At 33.2% G+C, this 18,174-nt stretch overlaps 1 protein-coding gene and 1 long non-coding RNA gene across 2 annotated transcripts in view; both read left to right on the top strand.

Annotated features, from left to right (window-relative positions):
- The first annotated feature begins 2,020 nt into the window (after positions 1-2,020).
- Positions 2,021-7,095, top strand: LOC131859071 (large ribosomal subunit protein eL38z/eL38y). The gene is made up of 3 exons (XM_059212594.1): positions 2,021-2,267; positions 6,116-6,299; positions 6,772-7,095. The coding sequence occupies exons 1-3, from the start codon at positions 2,265-2,267 to the stop codon at positions 6,792-6,794; spliced, it is 210 nt and encodes a 69-aa protein (XP_059068577.1). The 5' UTR covers positions 2,021-2,264; the 3' UTR covers positions 6,795-7,095.
- A 2,453-nt stretch (positions 7,096-9,548) lies between these two features.
- LOC131859446 (uncharacterized) overlaps positions 9,549-18,174 on the top strand; it is a 92,172-nt gene continuing 83,546 nt past the window's right edge. Inside the window, exon 1 of the long non-coding RNA XR_009359147.1 lies at positions 9,549-9,611. This is a non-coding gene — a long non-coding RNA (uncharacterized LOC131859446). The remainder of the gene's footprint in view (positions 9,612-18,174) is intronic.

Raw genomic sequence — 18,174 nt, 5'->3', positions numbered from 1 at the left:
ACACAAGGATGAAGTGATGCTAAGGCCATGGAAAAATAGAAGTTCAAGGCATCACAAAAACCATAACTAATACATTTTTGCAAGAATACATCAATCCACCACAATAGCATACATGATAAATATAGCACCTATGACCACGCCATACAAGACTAATCACCACACCAACCACCACACCGACCACCATACCTCCATAAAAATATGACAATTAGAGAAGTGACCATTGAAATCAAGGAATACACTAATATCGACATACTATTTCCACTATCAGAAAGATAGGTCATTTATAAAATGAGCAAGAGTGAACACTACAATTGTATCAAACATGAAAAAAATCCACTACACTATTATAGACAAAATTTGATGTCATATTAAATACACCACAAAAAATGACCAGTATAAAACAACTAAAAACTTAATCCAAATCAACTCCATCACCACCATAAAGGATCATGATAACAAGAAAGAAGCTACCACATCATAGAATCATGCTTACAATAACACATGTGACCACTACAAGCTTGTATAAACCATCATTCATAGAGTAAATTTTTCGAAAGGAGATGAATACGATTGAGAGTTAAAGTATTTTGTCTTTACAGTGAGAGTAGGAGGGTAATGGATGAATGCAATACTGGAACAACATGCAAAACATGTAATAGGGAGTCACTATAAGGGAATAAGGGGCACCACAACATAAAATACAACTATACAAAACCATAAAGCAAGTTAGGTAGTAGAAATAGTTCACAAGACAACATCACAAGTGGAAGATAATACATTTTTTGAATATTCTTTGAGTAGACACAATATATACACATGACATGTATGAAAGGCATCTAGGTGGATAAAACAATACTACACCAAATACAAACACTAGATTTAGTCATAGAACTTGGTGTAGGCCAACAAGCCCAACACGTGGGATTCAACATTCACTGAAATCACCTTTCATAAATAAGACAAAAGGAAGATGGTTTTGGATGAGAGGTGTATTAGAAGCCCCTTGATTTCTTCTAATTCAATATTGGCTATTTGAAAAGGGAGAATACCCATAAAGAAATTTTGCCTCGACAATTATGTGGGTAGGGCTATTGTAAATGGTGGAAGCTTCAAGTAATTTGACTTCATGATGCCTTGAGTTTATTGATCTCTTGTCTCTTTTATTAATTTGTCCTATGTTTGTTTTCTTTAGACCCCTTTTGGGTGGCATTGTTATTTCTCTAGTTATTGGTAATGATTTATAAACTTATTACTAATTGCCACTTATAGTTGTTCCTTTGTTGTTTATCACGATTCATTAATATATGCATTCTAGGATTTGTAAAAGGGTTGAGATCCTTTCAAAATCCATCTTTCACCCTTAACCCAAAGAAAAAACATCAGGATATCTCGTCATAGATAGGCATATTGTATGGTTGTTTGTTGTTTTTAATTTTTGTTTAAAGTCATTGAACAAGTTCATATAGGAGATAGATAGAGGAGGGCATGACCCTCACTCGATAAGCTCCTTAAATGTTTATAATTACTACCAATTCTTGTTTGTTGTTTATAATTTTTGTTTAAAGTCATTGAACAAGTTCACCTAGGAGATAGATAGAGGAGGGCATGACCCTCACTCAATAAGCTCCTTAAATGTTTATAATTACTACCAATTCCTTACTAAAATTTTAGATACACAAACACTTAATAAGACTTGGTAGATTAATCACTCATACCATGATCAATTTTAAGCTAGAATTTTGCCTTGGATCAATATAGAGTTCAATTTATTGTTTGTCAAAATAATTAAACCTATAATTGATATGAAAGCATAATTTAAATTTTAGAAAACAATTTATAATCAAATACCACCAAATTAGACTAAACTTAAAGAACTTAACCTTTCTTTATCATTTTGAGAAACGTTCCTATCCAATTTCTTTACCATCTACTCTTAAATATTTCTTGTTCCTTGCATTTAATTACCCATTTAATCTAAAGTCCTAAATATAAACTTTATTTGTTTTAAAATTGTTAGGCTTTCCCCTTCTATTTCCAAACTGAAAATTTAATGCCAAAAAAGAAATTTCACACCCTAGGTATCTCATGCCCTAAAAATAATCCTCATATGACCGAGCGTTGCATTCTAGGGTTTCTAGGGTATATAGGGTTTTGTTTAAAACTTTCCTTCGACACCGGAAGGAAGCTGAATCATTAGACAAGAAGAGGCGGAGCTGCTGCAGGCACTTCTGGTTCTCAGATCGAGAGGTTTTCAGCTAGTCACAATGGTAAGCTTTCCAACTAATCTTATTCTTCTTTATCTTCTCTTTAAAAAGAATCTGTTTTTGAAATCGCTGCGGCAACCGATGCTGCCGCATCCTCTAATGAAAGAGATTTTGGTAGTGAACCTTGCGATCGGTGTCATGGAGGAGCCATTCTCTGGCCAGCAGAAGAGTAGCCCGCCTGAAGGTGACAGGGAAGGGTAGGCATAACGACTCTTGTATTCATGCATGCTCCTTAGCCCACTAAATTCGTTTCAGTATCCAAATCCCCCTCATCTTTTTTGCCGATCTCCGCCGATGGCAAGCATCTCCTATCCGAATTAATGGATGGTTCAGCCACCCCTCCAATTCCTGTTATCTCCATCATCTGTCGACAAGGGATACAGACGTTGGGATTACGATGCCAGCTTCTCCGGTTGGCAGCGAACGAGGTCATGCCTTACGCAACTGGGTGGCTCGTCGACCCGCTTATCCATCTTTCGTTTCTGTGGCTGTGAGTAAACTTCCCTTTTCTATATATATGCATTTCCCAACTGTCCCTGACCTCTGACCCCTGACCCAGAATTGGATTGACCGGGCCATTGAACAACCAGTTTCATTTAACTCAGTAACGATCATACTCGTGCAGTCATATGACTAGTTAGAGAGCTGCAAGCAGCCCTTCCTAGTCGAGGACTCCTGCTAGCATCCCATCCGGATATAATTTAATTGATTGGGTGGGAGCAGCGGTGGGGGCATAGGTGTAGATGGCCGAAGCATTATCTATCGTTTACAATCGAAGATGTTTGTCTTATATCTGCTGAAGAAAATAATATTGTTGTATTGAAATGAAAATATGAATGAAAATGGTTTGATTCTACAGGTTGTCATAATTCTTTTCATCTTCAATCCTTTGCTGATTTTAGGTTGTCTGCACTTTCTGTTTTAGATTCTGTTTTTATGAAGGTAGTTTAGCCGAATGGTTTGGTTATAGTAGTAGTCTATCATGCTTTTAGGTTTCTAGGTTAGTACATAAGGGACTGGTTTGACAGGTTCTTTTAGCTGCATCCATCCACTTATAACATCTCCCAAACTTCAATTAACCTGTGTCCACCCAAAGAATGTTGATTGGTTGGCAGAAGTCTTGCTTTTATCTCGAAACTTGCAGGTTGCCATTTGTCATCCTCACAAGATACTCTTCATGTGGTAGATTGATTAGCTTCTACTACTTTTAAGATAATCGATTAACTTAACAAGGTTGGTCTGCTAGTAGTTAATCTTATAGTTTGAGTAGTCAAGCTTTGTGCAAGATAGTGTCTAGTGTCTCAAGTCTGCAGCGCATCCAATTCTTTTTGAATTTGGAAATTATGATTGTTTGTTTCTTATTAATTGCCTGTTTATAAGCAGTTGTAGGAACAGGCTCATTAAGCATCTAAGTCAGAAAAATCTCATAAAGCTTATTTCTCATATTGTTTTTTTAATGAGTCTTTTTTATTCCTGGAATAGCTGCAAAGCAGCTGTTGATATGGACTATAAATGCAACCTTCTCACATTCTCTGATCAAGGTGGTTGTAGTAGTCTTGAGGAAAGCCATTTTATCCAACTTTGTTGGTTAAGGTGTCTGTGCTTTAAAATTTGTCCATGGAAAACATTCAAAATCATCACGTTCTCAAAGTTCACTGAATATGCAAAGTAGGTTGGTTGTAGCAGTATGATGAAAGCTGTTGTATAGAAATCCCAAGTCATTCTTCAAATCAGTAAAGAGGATGGTTGCAGTAGACTTGACAATAGCTGAGGTGTTCTTTGGTTCATCCAATTTCATAGGTAAAGATGTCTATGATGCCTAATGTATCCCTGAAAAAACTCACTCTTTATGCAAAGTTGCATTCAGCAGCATTGAGCAAAAGCCCAGGTGTCCTTCATTGGTTAAGATATCAGTTTATTAAAATTTGTCCACAGAAAACATTCGATGAAAAGGAGGATTGCTATAACAGTTTTGAGAAGAACTGAGGTATGACAAACCAATTTTGTAGGTAAACAAATCTTCAGAATTTGAATGTATTCAGTAAATTCAAAACATTCAATATCTATTTTGTTCCCCCTTCGGCATCTCTACGGTCTTCATTGGAAATCGAATACCCCCTGCCTTTGTTAAATGTTGCGAGATTTTAGTCTCGTGAGTACTGGGCCCCCAAAAACAAGACGTAATGCTGCCTGATTATGTTCATCGAGGAAATAAAAATGCAATATCAATGATAAGCTTCATCTCTTGAATTGGTTCTGCAGCCAAGACTTTCGAAACCCAAAAGTCACATAAGCTGTCATGATAACTCCATCTCACATGTTTAAAACTGCAAAGAGAGATGATGGCTGATGGGTGGATGTGTTAACCATTGGTGTAAGATGTGATTGGGATGGAGGAATACAGGCTCCAAAGAGGGGTGAAGGACACCTTGCAGCTGCCAAGAATATGGCTAACCCCATATTGTAGTTGCCTCTTTGGGTTTGGCACAACAAGATTTGAAAGTTACCTTGACATTTTTACCAGGTATTTTTTGGTGCTTGTCCCAAAGTTTTGTTGTTTACCCTTCTCTGCTTGAATCACACAGCATCCAACCAAGTTTGCAAATGTTAGTTTATCTGGAATAGAAGCATTAGGGCTGCAGATTCTTTGACTAGTTTGCATGGTACAGGAATGCATTCTGCATGGGTGGTCCAGTAAACTTCTGCTTCTTTGTTTATTTTACTAAGATACATGGAATTTTCAAAATCCTCCCTCTTTTTTCATTGGAATAACTCTCAATAACTTTCTCAACATCGTACTACTTACTGGACATTCTGCATGATAATCATTTGTCCTATGTGAGTATACAGAAAATTTCCACATTTGTCAACCTTCAATAGTGTTTTTTAGGCATTAATTTGCTAGCTCTAATGGTTGAGTGATTGTTAACATTTTGTACAAGTTTATTACATATTAGTTTGTTGTCTGTTATGTTGGAGTGATAATCTATATATATCTTACATATGTATTAGGCATTAATTAATAATTTGTTGTCTTTAAATGGTAGAGTGGTTGTATTGCTGCTATTGCATACAAGTGCTTGACCAGTAATGAGATTGTCTGTCCATGCTTCATCTAATTTTAAACTGAGATATAATATGGGCTGAACTTCTTGACTGATTACCTTGATTAAGTACAGCTCCAGCAGCTAAATTTGATCTTTTTTAGTGTAACCTTTAGTCATGTTGGGCTCAAAAAAAGTCTTTGCATGTCTTCTTTTAAAATTATAGAATAAGGTTTGAAAATGTACTAATTGTTTTAACTTTCAAAGAGATGGATGTGGTAGCACAATCACAAGCTACAAAAAATGATTGTAATTTATGGTCTCATTTAACATGTTTTTTTGTTTTTTAGATACAGAAGTTGGTATCTAATGTCTTTTGTCTGGCAGTCCTTATTTTAGCATCTGCTTTTATTTGATCCCCTAGGATTGAATATTATCAGTGCTATGTTGTTGGGTTGATCTCTACATGTGAGAAAACCTGTTGAGATTCTGTATAACCTCTGGGCCTGGATTTATTGAGGAAACTAATTTTTTCTCCTACATAAATTGTTTCTTCTTATTTTTATCCATGCAATTCCCAAATAGCTGGATGGTAGTTACTTTAGGTGTTTTCTGCACTTGATACATGCTATTTATAGAGTTTGTACCTGAGTTTTCAAATATTCTAAAGCAACATGTTACAAAAGGGATCACTGATTTTATTCCCTGTATGGAACTCAAGACACAATTTAGCATGCTTGCTATTGCAGTGTTGAAAGAGCAAGACTTTCTTGTCATTATTAATTGTATGTGCGCTTTCTCTTGTAGCCGAAGCAAATAAATGAAATCAAGGATTTTCTTCTCACTGCACGTCGCAAGGATGCAAGGTCCGTAAAGATTAAAAGGAGCAAGGATGTTGTCAAGTTTAAGGTCAGATGTTCAAAATACCTGTATACTCTCTGTGTTTTTGACTCAGAGAAGGCTGACAAGCTCAAGCAATCCCTTCCACCAGGTTTGTTCTTAATTTTAAGTAATTGTACTGTTTGGTCTTGATAAACTGATTGGGTCTGAAACAACCTTTAACTGTTTTTGATTTTATCCGGGTAGTAGTGTTTCCCCTCAATTAGTTTTTCTTGGTGCTCTGTATGTGTTCTGGTGGATATGTAGTCAGGATTGTGTTTTTATCATTTAAATGAAGTAATACAACTGTTTTCTATATAATTTGAGAACATAATTGTAGGGATGGAAGGACAAGTTTGCATATTTTTAAGAACATAGACGGTAGATGTTCAAGGATAAATTTGTGCATCTCTTTTCGATCTTTTAATGGATATGTTTGATATTGTAATTATCCAGGACACTCGTGGTTTAAAAAGTGTTTAATTTGTTATTAGTAATAGTGATGCTGTTTATATCCAATTTTATATAGTCGCTCTTGGAAAGAATGTGTGCAAGCATTTCTAACTCTTTCTCATTCTTTGCAGGTTTGACTGTTCATGACTTGTAATTTACCATGGAAGTGCAAGTTTAAACAAGGCCTATAATATCTTATATGCTACTTCGTTTTAAGGTCTTAATATTTTTGTGCAAGGATTTTTTTTGACTTATTGCAAGTTAAATCACCTATATCTGTGTGATAGCTTCACAGTAGTTCTAGAACAGACATTCACTCAAGTATTCATCTTGAACATGTTTGCACATTTTTAGCTCTGTGAGGTTTCACGGGGCAAAATTTTGTGTTCTGGATTTATCAGTAGTCCCATTTGTAGTTCTAAATGTGTTATGAGAATGACATTAGATTTTGATAACTTATGTCATTAAATGATTCTATGGGGTAGTATATTATGTGCAATTAATTTTAGCCTCTAGAAAATGAACATTAAACGAATATAATTTTTCATCGGGAATTTATTTAATTATTTGTTGAAACAATATGGAGCTTTCTCCAATGAATGATGCAATTGAGTGGGCTCGCGAGTTTCTGTAGTAGTTATTTGTATTAAACGAGACATACTTAAATGTGAATTTCTCAGTAATGATCTATAGATTTTAAAATTGGATACACAAACATAATCGATATATTCCCATGAAGTAAGCAAGGGAATCTGAAATGAGACTTACCTTAAATATCTGCTTTGTTTGGTTGGCAAAGCATGTGCTTGGGATGATGAACAGTGTCAAGCCTTTACAATAAGCGATTATTAGAGTTTAAGGAACAGTGACGAGTCTTTACAATAACCAATTTCTGCCATTTTAGATTTTAAGCTAACAAATAAAATTGTAATTGTAATTGGATAATTATTGCAATAAGCTTTTTGACAACTATAATGGATTTTAAGTATGAAGACGTTGAATGTTAAAGCCTATGATAAGAACTCTTACCTTTAAAAATATATATATATATATATATATATATTTCAACATTCTGCGTACATTTAAAATCTGTGTCAATATTTTGCATGTCATTTGTGAGCAATTCCTAAGCACACTTAAGTCATCTATTATAGTGTTGCCTAAATTAGCACCTGTTGTTTCCAATCAGTTTATTTTTCTTCATTGATTATTAAGCGGTTCGCTAATGTGAATCATTTATAATTAAAAAGACTAGAGGAAAATATAATCATGGTGGTAATGTATGTTCTCAAGTTTTGATTATTGGGAATCAATGGTTGTTATGGGAGTCATTTTTTAACATTTTTAAATTTAATAATGTGTATAATTAATTAATTAAAGTAAGCACAATTTTTTTTGTATTATTTTAAAGTATATTGTGTTATAGTGTATTTTTCTTTTTAAAATTTTGTGGAGGTGAGGTATTGATTATTGGCTTTTTGTATTCTAGCGCAACTTACCTCAATACTATATACCAATGATAGATTTAGACATTACATAGAACATAGAACTAGATCAAAATGATGCATATATTTTTAGTATCATTAATTTAAAGTCTAAAATATTATCATATTAAGTTTGAACAAAATAATGAGATAAAAATATAACTTGCCTTAAATTTATATTGTTGTCTTAAAATCTAATAGTTATGCAACATGATTTTTTTTCAATGGGATATAAGGGATACATCATCTTATGTCACTTTCATATAGAGAATTAATGATATGGATTGGTCATAAAGGTAGTTATATCCTATATGATTATGCGAATTGGTCATAAAGGTAGTTACATCCTAAATAATTATGAAGTTGTACAGGATCATTCTAATAAAAGCTAGATTTTTTTATTATTATGATTTCTTTTGTGATATTTAATAATCAAATTATAGTCTTCTATCTACGAGATTAATATTAGAGGATGGGTAAGAATCTATAATTGTAATTCTAAGATCAAGTTTCCTTTTATTTTTTAAGTGTATAGCACGATCTGTATTATAATAGAAGGCATAATTCTATTTTAGTTCTAGAGAGATCTGGCACATTTTATTTCTTATGATGATGATAGTATTCAATGTGATGCTAATTTTGTCATTAGCCTAAGCACCTTCCCAGGAACACATTGTCATAATGTGGAAATCTAGTTTGTCTTCACAAATGTACAAGAAGTCCCAAGTATGTTAGCCTTGTTATATGCTATGTTACTTCAATATGTTAAAATAAAAAAACGAATCAACAAAAGAACAATGTTTAAAGGCATCTGTTTGCTTTCTATGCTTTATGTGAAACTAAGCTGTATGTGAATCTAATGTAATTCTTTGAATAGACATAATAATTTGTGCAACATAAATTCTACCTTTTGATTCTTCTATCAAATATTTGTACAATACAATCTTTAATTTATAATTATAAATTTTTATTACATTTCTCATGGGCTCTCTCTGACACCTTAATTTTATAGATATATTATTATCATCTTTTTTTTTAGAATATTTTGTTATACTTAGTTATTTTTTTATTTTTTTATTTTTCATTCAATTCTTATTCTATTGAAAGCTAGTTTAGGAGAATCCCATTTCACTCATTTTTTAGTCAAATTGGCATTTCCTTATTGAAGGGCACCAAATGAAATGCATACAATATTGATAGAGATTAAAATGACTACCATCACATAGATCAAGATTGTCAAATTTACAATAAAATTATTATTGTGACTTGAAAGCTTGTCAATTTGCAATAAATCTATAATTGTGACATGTGGAGAAAGATCTATTGATTGCTCTTTCAGCAGCCTAAGTACAAAATAGAATAAAGTCAATGCTTTGATTGGATTCATCACACTTGACCTATCTAATTTGATTTGTTGGCTATGTAGATCCTTGCATAGCTGCAAATTATTTGCTGAAAGCTTCACCAATATATGGAATCTTTGCAAGGTGCACTTTGAACTTTATAGTAGACCTATATTTATTAACAACAATATCCTTATGATAAAACTAATACAATCAACCATAATTTTGAGTAGTGGGTAATTTGAAACTTTGTTAAAAGAATTCTTCATTTACTTCCACATTATTTATTTGCTTCTTCCATGACTTTGTTTATAGGGTTAAATATAATTTCTTATATTGATTTAATCTTAGAATTCTACATTACTATCTTTTAACTATAAAAAATGACATATTTCTTAAGTACTGCAACATCGTTTTCTATATCAATCAAATGATCCATTAAATAAATATAACTTGTTAGTCGATTTTACTTCATTCCTAAAATGAGCTCTAGTTCAACTAAGTTTCTCATGAAAACCTCTATTCAATCATCATTAATGATTTTGGGTAAGAGGAAGGTGGATGTTGTGCCCTTAAAACTTATTTTTCTACGATCTCTTGATGAATATGATGTAAAATCTATTCCCTCTTCAATCAAATTTGTAGCAAATATCAATATGGAAAAGTACATTTGACCTTGTAGATGAAACCATAAAAAAAGCAAACAAGTATTAGGAAAACAAATGGAGATTAGTTTTGGGTTAATTTCAAAAAATATACTATTCAAAATTGTTGCTAGCTGTATGAGGGTTACTTCACACAAGAAGCTTAAAATATCGGAAACAAAAAAATGAGGATTAAATTGTCAGCAAGATATAACACTTTATAGCTTACAATCCTCTCACCTCTGGATTATTTTGCCTCTTCTAGAGCCTCAATATTGGTGTTGTTTTTCTCTTATAGATTATTTATTTTAATGAGATGCTACCTTACTTCCTCATATAGATCCTTCATGTGTTTAGTATAATCTTTAGTATTTTCACTTTTCTTCCATTTTCCTCAATTCCATAACATTTCTAGGACTACTTCCATATACAATCTAGAATGGCGATTTTCCTCTACTATTGTTAACTAAGTTGTATGCAGATTTAGCTTGTGGAAAAAACTATTCCCATCCCTTTGAATTTTCTCGTGTATCAAACATCTCAAAAGATTACCCAAACTTTTGTTTGATCATATGTTTGTGGGCGATGTTCATAACTAAACTTCAAATATTGTTTTAGATTCTCCCACGATGCCATCCAAAAATATCCAACAAAATTTGTGTCTACCTGAAACTATGCTCTTGGGTAGACCATGAAGTCTAACCACTTGAAAATATCTTTGCAATATGGACATCATTTGTCTTTTGACAAGAAATGAAATGTTCCATCTTGGAATATCTATCAATCACCACAAAAAGAGAATCATTACCTCTTTGAGTCCTTATTAGACCAAGTATAAAATCCATATTAATGTCATCCTATGGTCTTTCAAGTACATGCATAAGATGATATAAATTAAGATTTTGACTCTCTTCCTTAGCTAGTTGACATATGTAGGTCACCTCTTTATGCTTCTAAACATGTTGGATCTTTTGGGTACAAATGTTTGAGTTATTTAAACACAAAACTTCAATTCTCATCTCTACCAACAAATTTTTCCTCCAACTCAAAACATCTACAACTTGTTAGACCTCTTGTTTCTTTGCTTCAACACAAATGTATAGCTATTAAAAAAATCAACCTTTTTGAAATGTCTTTGATTTAATTTCAGCTAGCAATTTAAATACCCCAAGATTTGATGATCAATATAAAAAAAAACTCATTAGATAAATATGTCTGCATTTCTTTCATTCTCTAATAATAACACTATTATTTTTTATCATAAATAAAATATTTCTTCTCAGTGTAATTGAGATTTTCACTAAAATATGCAATGAGCCTTCCTTCTTAGCTTAATATTGCTCTTATTATGCCCAAGAGGTGTTCCTATACAATGTCAACACATCCATGTAAACAAAAAAAAGAATCACATTTACAACCACAATGGTATATTATATTTAAAAAAAATTCAAATTTGAAGTCTTGCCATCTCATGTTGAAAGGCGAGACATTTCATCCATAAAAGCAATAGCATGGAAATATTTTTGCAGATACACAATGCCTATGCCACTCTTTCCAAACCTAAGGACCATGCTTAGTCTTAGGAGCTATCATTTCATGTTTGCATAATTGGGAAACAAATCAAGACGGGGCCTCTGGAATTAATGAGTAGTCTTTTTGTATTTTTGTTTTTTAAGATAATATTTCTTGCTTTTACATGAAATGGAATATGATGCACCCTTTGACATGAAGAAATGCCAAATTAGATTTGCAGTAGGTTTACCTAGGTTTCTTTATGATTCATCTTAAAGAAGTTGCTTGCAGATCCATAACTCACATGCTGATCAATGACATGTTCACTTCTCCACCTTTGGATATGGTAAACAAAAATTCTACAATTCTAGAAAGAATCTAAATTTTTTGCTCAAACATTTAATTATAGCCTCTCAGTTTGGTTATGTATTCTTGCAGTCTTATAATAAGAAAATGCTGATAACATCCTCTGAATTTATATATTGATGGTGTTTCTTTTGAATAGAATTTTCTGTTCTTTAGAGTTTTTTCTAGATTTGATTGGGTTTCTTCTTTTTTAGAGTTTGTACTTGTATAGAATTAGCATATTGTATAACATGTCTTTCAAATTATACACGATGTTAGGAATGATTTAATGGCTATTGTATCAGTCAGAGTTCCAAAGGAAAAGGAAAAACATTTGAACCTAATCAAGGCACATGTAAGCCATTTCATGTGGCTCGTCTCTGTAGCTAATGAAGAAAAAAATCATAAAAGCAATAAAAACTAGTGCTTGTATCTGAATGAGGTGTAATGGTCAAGCCGATAGTAATTTATATTATTTAATTATCTTTATAAATTTAATAGATTTTTTTATTAATATTATTAAATTAAAATTTTAAAATATAATATAAGAACGAGTTAAGAATTAGAAAAATATATGATTCTCATAATAGATAATGGAATATGTCAAAAAATTTGACATTAAATTTATCGCATAGTCAAAATCTTAAAATCATTTCAAACACACTATCCATCAATCTTCCCCTGTCCAATACCTAAAGAAAATTTGTGGGGAGATTTTCCTCTTATGTGAAATGGAGGCGAAGATTTGTGGGGAGATTTTCATTTTCCTCTTATGTGAAATGGATGCGAAGATTTGTGGGGAGATTTTCCTCTTATGTGAAATGGAGGCGTAATGGCAAGCCGAAAGTAGGTGAGAATTCTATTAGATTAAATTAATTTATGTTTTTGTCAGCCCAAGCCATCTACCCATAGAGTCAATGTTTTATGTAGAAAATGTTAAATACAACATCTAAAACATGACAGTATTTGTGAAAAAAAAAGTGGCCTAGAAAGAAGGGCTTCAGGTTCCCCAAATTTTGAAGAAATTCTAGTGGCATGTACTTTGATCTGTCCTCTAGATTCCCAATTACAAGAAAATAAACAATTGGGTAGAGGCCAAGATGATTGTAGTAGAAAGGCATGATGTGGTTGTGCCTATTCATTGGATACTCCTGCAATTAAACTACAATCATAACTAAAAGAAAATTAATTCACCTAAAACTACAAAAAAAAAAAAACAACCTAGACGAATTTGGTCAAGTGATGTAATCTATTTTTGATTTATTTAGATGGTTCATTATAAATTATACTTAACATGTGCAAATCCAAAACATTTGAAAAAAACATGTGGCAGGAGTGTTTGATGTTAAGAAAAATGGTTTCTTACTTCGCTCAGTCTCTATGATGTGCAACTATTCCTCGCGGGATGGTGGGGTGTGTATTCTATGCTTATCCCCATCGTCTCACAAGAGTCATTTGGTAATGGAGTATGCCTCGTGGGGTAGCGGGAGATGATGTGCAACTATGCCTCGTGGTATGGCGGGGTGTGTATTCTATGCCTACCCCCGCCGTCTCACAAGAGTCATTTGGTAATGGAGTATGCCTCGCGGGGTAGTGGGAGATGATGTGCAACTAAGCCTCGTGGGATGGTGGGGTGTGTATTCTATGCCTACCCCATCGCCTTGCGAGAGTCATTTGGCAATGGAGTATTCCTTGCAGAGTAGTGGATTAAAATGTTCTGTAATATTACAAAGACTTGTAATATTCAATTCACAATAATTCAATAGTAACTGGTCAAAAATTCCTATCCTTACAAAGAAAATTTGTATATAAATAAAACATACAAATAAATATCTAGAAACTTTTTATAAGATGTTGTTTTCCTAATTGATATTTTTTCCCTGAATTTTAGAGGGTTCTTAGCGGTATACATTCTTCTACATATGTATGTGATGTTTTTTGGTAATGTAAACATATGCATATTAAAAAAATGTATATTTTTAGTCGAAAACATCTTTATTGATTGTTCTATACCTATTTTAGTAATATATGCTCTACAAACACCAAGAAAACACATTCACAGTTAGCATATATGTCTACCCGAATATTTCCAACTATACTATTTGAATAAAATCCCCAAACCATTATGCTTTGATGGATATCCACACCCTATTGTAAAACTCCCATTTTGACATACATGTCAACTAGGGCAGTTGCAACTACATCCTCTGACAAAATTATACTATCATTTGTGCTTTGATAGATGTTCATGCCTTGTTTCAAAGCTTCCATTTTGGCATAGGCATGGAGGATGCTTGGAAAGATTGTGGACTTTGGCTCTACATCTGCCAATTGCATTTGCATGAAAGTTTCTAAAGCTATTTTTGACAAATCCATGTAGTACATATCCTTCAATCATGGCATTCCATGAGACCACATTTGTTTGAGGCATTTTCTCAAACATATCATATGCTTTGTCCATGCTTCCACATTTTGCATACATGTCAACCAGGGCATTGGCAACTACAACATTTTGACAAAATTCCTCTATCCTCTATCCTTTATGGTTTGATAAATTTTTCTAAAATGAAGTAATGTGAAAGTAAGCAACCAGTGACAAAGGGAAACAGAAAACTGCCCAAGAGATGAAGTAGATGTCCACATAGAAATCACTTCATGGTAAAGAGCAATATGAAAGAACTTGGTGAGAATGGAACATGTAACACAAGCAATGAATGAAAACATTGAATTACAATCCCAAGAGGACAATGGTATGGAACATATAGGAATCATTTCTTACTATTTGAAGGCTATCCAAGTATGAGTTTTTTGCTACATCTTTACCACAAATTAAAAAATCCATGCCATGACTTGAAGTCATTTAATAAAAAAATCAAATCAATGAAAGGAAAAATAAGCAAGCATTATAAAGCACTCATGTGGTTGAATAGTGACACATAAACAACTATGGATCATATATATTCATTGTAGTCTTCATTGTTGATACGAGAAATCTTGAAAATTCAAGAAAGGATTCTAATGTCATTATTTCACATATTAATATTCTTTATTAATAAAAAAATATATTGATATAGAATTTATGTTTTCTATAATGAGTAGATCTTTGTCTATATAAGATGACAAAGGAATCCTCCAATTACATGACAAAATAGAGACATTTAAAAAGAAGAATTTATGGCTTATTTTTATCTACTTCTGAAAAGCACAAATTTAAACATTAATAAATATATTTTATAGTGTATTAAAGTGAATAACAAATTAGAGATGCACACTAAAAAAAACATACATCTCTGTATCTCATTATAGTTTTTCTTCACCTCCATCATGGTGACACTTACTTTGCCATAAAACATTTCAATAATTTACAATAACCACATATCATAGTAGCATAAAGCTTACTTGAATTGCACACAGAATTGGATATGTTTAATTGATAAGGCAATAAAAATTTACCAAACAATTGTACCATATAAATGGACTTCACAAGTAAAATTTACCACAATCAAAATGAGATGCTCATATAAAAATAAAAGCCCCCAAAAAATATGTTTCACCTACATTCTCAAGCTCTTGTCAAATTTAGTAAACCTTCTCAATTACATAATGAATTTGCTGTCAAGATTAAATTCTTCTACCTTATTATCTTTAACTTTGTCTACCATACTTGATGATAATTCCTCAGTACCTTTTAGCTGACAAAACCTACACAAAATAGTAGGTTTGTAATTAACATGGTAATTGTGAATAGCTCACACGTCAATAAAGAACATTTAATTTCTCTTAATACAACTCTTTTCAAAAGCGAAAAAAATTATGAAACCTTACCACAACAATTTTTTTTGATCAATCTTTGTCATTCTTTGATGATATCAATTATTAGTGAACGCATGATTTGATTATACATTTATACATTATACTTAAAATGCCAAATTTGAACATGCAAATAAGGGAAAAAGTATGTATATTTGAGGAGAAACTACCTAAGGGGGTATGGAGATCAATCAATAATTTAGATTGGCAGTGCACCTCCATTAGGTTTTAATGCTCGAGGCACTCAATCTTAGCTTGTAGGATCATCTAGGGCACATTCCACATGTCCTAGGTTAGGTCTGTTGGCAATTGACACTCATCCGGTGGCTATCGATGCTTGATTAGTGGTTTAGGGTTGCCATTGATGGAAACCCTTCTTGAGATTCCTATCCGGTAATCACAGATCTTTATATTCGGAAGTGGATGTGAACTGGTAGCCAGTTAACCAGTAATTCAGGTTGAGTAGAGCAATTTTGGTCCAAAACCTTTTTGGTGATTGTGGTGTCATGAATCGTGTATGGGATGATTGGGCCAACATAGAGACAACATTTTATCATCAATTTGGTGATCCAAATTTGTCTTTGGTGATCGATCAAGCCGACATATGACTACACGATACATTAGCAGGCCAACTTGGTGAATGATCTATTTTGCTATTGTGGATATATAAGACCGGTACAAAAGATATTTTTGATGTGTGGTATGATTGATATGCGAGCAAGTGGTGATCGAGAATCCTTTGTAGCAAAATTTCACATGCACATTCTTGATCTGGTAGCTGACTGAGACAAGAAACAAAGCAGAGTTGCAGAGCAAATATAGTTTGAGGTTTGGCGCTTAATCAGAACTCATCTAGGCATTGCTAGATGCTATTTTGGAGTTCTTTAATTGTATTTCATCGTTGTAGATGATTTGTAAGACAGTGAGCCTTCTGGGGTTGAATCCCTTATTGTAATTGAGCAGTGAGCTCTAGGAAGTGTGCCTAAATGCACGTGCATTCCCCCTCATGTAATATTGTTTTTCTACTGGCCATAGTGGAATAATATTGTGGGTTCAAATCCCACCGTGGTTTTTCCCATTTGGGTTTCCACGTAAAAATCTTGGTGTTATGATTTTGTGATTGGTTGTTTTGAGTTTCTCTATTTCAGTTTCATGCATTTGTTTCCGGTGATTTAAAGTTAAATCAAAAAATTTGTTAACTGGTAGAACATTGATTCACCCCCCCTCTCAGTGTTCCTTGATTCCAACAATTGGTATCAGAGCCTAGTTCCTTTAAGAAATCCTAATTTCTTGAGGAAGGTCTGGGAGATTGAATCAATGGATTTCGGTTTTCAGAGACAACTTAGTGTGGCACTTGAGGATCTTGATACAACAAGAAATGAGATCAGTTCCTTGAAGAGAAACTTGAATGTAGCTGAAGACTTCATTAATTCTTGAAGGATCAAGTGAACACTTCAAGAGACAAGAGGAAAGAGCTAATGGACAAGTCGAAGGAGAAAGAAGATCAATGCATGGAAAATCAGGACAAAGTTGACAAGCTTGAGAGAGAGAATCCTACATTGAAAAATGAGATGCAATCCATTGTGTTGAGCTTGACTAAGGAGATTGAGGACCAAAAGAATAATGAAGAGAATTTGACTCAATCATTGAAGGAAAGAGAAGATGAATGCTTCAGGCTTACCTATGAGAATGATCAATTGAAACTTGAGTTGACAATATCAAGGAATAATGGTCAAGAACTTGAAAGACAGATTGTTACAGATTGTTTCCCTAAGAGATGAACTTGCTACTACAAATGAATACAAAGACAAATTCAATGCTAGCTTAGCAAGGCTTAATGAGATGCTGGAAATTCAGAGACATGGAAATAACATGCGAGGACTTGGATTTGAAAAAGGAGAATCCTTTGAATCTGGACAAAGCAATGAAAAACCTAAGAACAAGAATCCTCTGGTAAGACAACCTAATGATCATAAATTCAATGGTAGATGCTTTACTTGTAATAAATTTGGTCATATGGCGAATCAATGTAGAAGTAGGGTGAATAATGGTCCTACCTTTATCGGTCAATGTTTCATATGCAATAATTTTGGTCACAAGTCAAATATGTGCAGAGCAGTAATGAATAATTTTAAAACAAGAGATGCTATGCTTATGGGATGTTGGGACATATCTCTAACAAGTACAGGATGAGACCAAATTAGACGAACTTTAGACCTATGCATAATGTTTTTTTTCCGTGCATGCAATAAAACCAGTCACATTGCAAAATACAACAGAAGCTAGAATAGTGCTCCAATAGACAAGAACAAATCGTTAGACAATTTAGATAACCGGAAGACAACTGAGAGGTGGGGGGGGGGGGGGTGAATCAGTTGTCACAAATTACTGGAAGC

The sequence above is a fragment of the Cryptomeria japonica genome, chromosome 10 (assembly GCF_030272615.1).
Source record: "Cryptomeria japonica chromosome 10, Sugi_1.0, whole genome shotgun sequence".
NCBI classification, from domain to species: Eukaryota; Viridiplantae; Streptophyta; class Pinopsida; order Cupressales; family Cupressaceae; genus Cryptomeria; species Cryptomeria japonica.
The sequence above is the reverse complement of the archived record's forward strand: the minus strand, read 5'-3'. Positions and strand labels throughout refer to the sequence as shown.